The sequence below is a fragment of the Saprolegnia diclina genome (assembly GCF_000281045.1).
Source record: "Saprolegnia diclina VS20 unplaced genomic scaffold supercont1.99, whole genome shotgun sequence".
In the NCBI taxonomy this organism is placed as follows: domain Eukaryota; phylum Oomycota; class Saprolegniomycetes; order Saprolegniales; family Saprolegniaceae; genus Saprolegnia; species Saprolegnia diclina.
Genome location: NW_008246166.1, coordinates 58,239 through 60,352, shown reverse-complemented (window position 1 = coordinate 60,352; position 2,114 = coordinate 58,239). Strand labels below are relative to the sequence as shown.

Here is a 2,114-nt window from a genome sequence, read left to right as displayed (position 1 = left end):
ATTCGCATTGGCGGCGACACGGAGAAGATGACGCTGATCCCGTCAGCGGCGTTCAACGAGATCCAAGCCATGCAGCACCTCGCCCACCCCAACGTACCTGCCGATGACTGGTAGACCGTCATATTTGCTGGCTTAGATTGTGCAGCTGCTCCATGTGGTTCCCGAAGGTGCCTCTGTGGGCCTCGTTCTCGAGTACATGGCGACCGATCTGGCACAGGTATGACTCCTGCAATCGATCATAGCAATAAGAAAGGCGCTAGCTTATGGCGCAGGCGACGTCGCCCTTCTCGCCGCATGAGGTCAAGTCGCTCATGTACATGCTGCTGCGAAGCGTCGAACACTGCCACCGCCACAAGATCATGCATCGGGTTAGTTGGCCGCCACTTCTGTTCTCGAGTAAATGCGGCATGTAGGATATCAAGCCAGCCAACCTTCTTCTCGACAAAGACGGTGTCCTCAAGCTCAGCGACTTTGGACTTGCCTCCGTGTACACGGGGCCGAGTCGCGAGTACAGCCACACAGTTGCGACGTGGTGGTACCGCGCACCAGAGCTGCTCTTTGGCTCCCGCAGTTACGACTTGTCGGTCGACCTATGGTCCGTCGGCGTCATCTTTGGCGAACTCTTGCAGCATGCGCCAATGTTTCCGGGTCTCAATGACATTGACCAGCTCTTCCGCGTGATCCAAGTTCTGGGGTCGCCTTCTTGGGCCGGCGTCGAGAGCTTGCCCGACTACCACAAGGTGTCCTTCCCAGCGTTCTCGGCCATCCCACTGGACGTGTTGCTGCCAGAAGCCCCAGCTATGGCACGGGACCTGCTGAGCCGTCTTCTCGAGTACGATCCCAGCAAGCGTATCTCGGCAGCAGAGGTAGTCCTTGAAACTTGGCTACTATCAAGCTATCGAGTATCGGTGTAGGCCCTGCACCACCCGTATTTTCTCGCTCACCCGACTCCGGAGGCATCGCTTTCGCCCGACCGCCTTCTACCAAGCGCATCTGGCAAGACGAGCGATGACTTTGCGCTGCCAAACACATCGACCTTGGACCTCGACATTGGTTTTCTTTAAGCGTGGAAACTGTATCAAATTATCAGTTTCGTATATAAGATCTAAATGGCGCTAGAACAAAAAAACTTCTTTGTGGAAGTCGACGTTGACCGACCGCGCGTGGCGCTGGACGTCGGCCACGAGACCCGGTGGGCCGCACGCGAGTACGCACACCTTCTTCCCCAGGAACCGCTCGTGGTTGATGACCTCGTCCAGAATCGGCTTGCCACGGACGTAGTGTACGGTCTCGCCCGTGCTGCTGAGGAGGCTGCTGGACTCGTCGGCCACCGTGCTGTAGAGCTTGCACACAATATCATGCGGCAGCGGGAACATGAGGCGGTCGGCGCTCAAGAGATCCGCCGGCGCGCGCACGACCCAGTGCATTTCCAAGTTGGCGCGGCGCGTCTCACCCCACTTGTCGCGGCACTGGTTCATCACGCTCAGCATCGGCGTGACACCAATACCGCCGCAGATCATGACCACGTGGTCGTACCGGTCGAGGTCGACGGCCGGCTTGCCGTGCGGCCCACCGACAAGCACGGTCAGCGTCGTCGCATCGGCCGCGGCGTGGCACACCTTGTCACCAAACGACCCTTTCTTCGGCGCCTTGATGCAAATGCCGATAGAATCTTGCTTGGGCGACACGATCGCCGAGATGGACGGGACGCAGGTGGGACGACGGCGCATTGGCCCGGAAAAGTCTGCGCACCGCAGCGCAGCGAAGGTCGAGCGTTGACTTTTGTCTCGGCCAACGCGCCGTCGTCGCAATACCGCTAATCAACGCTTCGCATTCAATATAAATGTTCCTACCAGCTCACACCGGAAGGGACCTGTTGTAGAACAACACTCTTGGTCATCAATCACACGTGGTATAAGACATCTGTAATGGGAGTCTATTCATTTCTACAGGTTATCAGAGGATACACTTTTCGTTGACCATTTGGTCATTCACGATGGGCAGCCAGAAGCATGGTCCGTCCCGTCCGATCCTCTCGGCAGCTGTTCAAGCGTCGCCGCGTCAGCTTGCCGGAGGACTTGGTCCGACCTTTGGCGTCGAAGCCGACGCGCTCC

The 2,114-nt window shown here is 57.9% G+C and overlaps 3 protein-coding genes across 4 annotated transcripts in view; 2 read left to right on the top strand and 1 right to left on the bottom strand.

Moving 5' to 3' along the window:
• SDRG_15708 lies at positions 1 to 1,142 on the top strand (the record flags this gene model as incomplete). 2 transcript variants are annotated; one of them, XM_008621887.1, is made up of 5 exons in its annotated part: positions 28 to 93; positions 137 to 217; positions 261 to 368; positions 414 to 866; positions 915 to 1,064. In XM_008621887.1, exons 1-5 carry the CDS (start codon positions 28 to 30, stop codon positions 1,062 to 1,064), a joined length of 858 nt encoding a protein of 285 aa, XP_008620109.1. The 2 variants fall into 2 exon arrangements, with proteins under 2 accessions (XP_008620110.1, XP_008620109.1); XM_008621888.1 differs by having other exon boundaries at positions 1 to 217; positions 915 to 1,142.
• Positions 1,044 to 1,730, bottom strand: SDRG_15707 (hypothetical protein; the record flags this gene model as incomplete). The annotated part of the gene is made up of 1 exon (XM_008621886.1): positions 1,044 to 1,730. The coding sequence occupies one exon, from the start codon at positions 1,728 to 1,730 to the stop codon at positions 1,116 to 1,118; it is 615 nt and encodes a 204-aa protein (XP_008620108.1). The 3' UTR covers positions 1,044 to 1,115.
• Positions 1,731 to 1,994: 264 nt separating this feature from the next.
• Positions 1,995 to 2,114, top strand: part of SDRG_15706 (hypothetical protein) — a gene marked incomplete at its 5' end in the record, with an annotated part of 4,040 nt that continues 3,920 nt past the window's right edge. The window contains one exon of the mRNA XM_008621885.1: positions 1,995 to 2,060. Coding sequence (XP_008620107.1) covers positions 1,995 to 2,060 — 66 coding nt within the window. The remainder of the gene's footprint in view (positions 2,061 to 2,114) is intronic.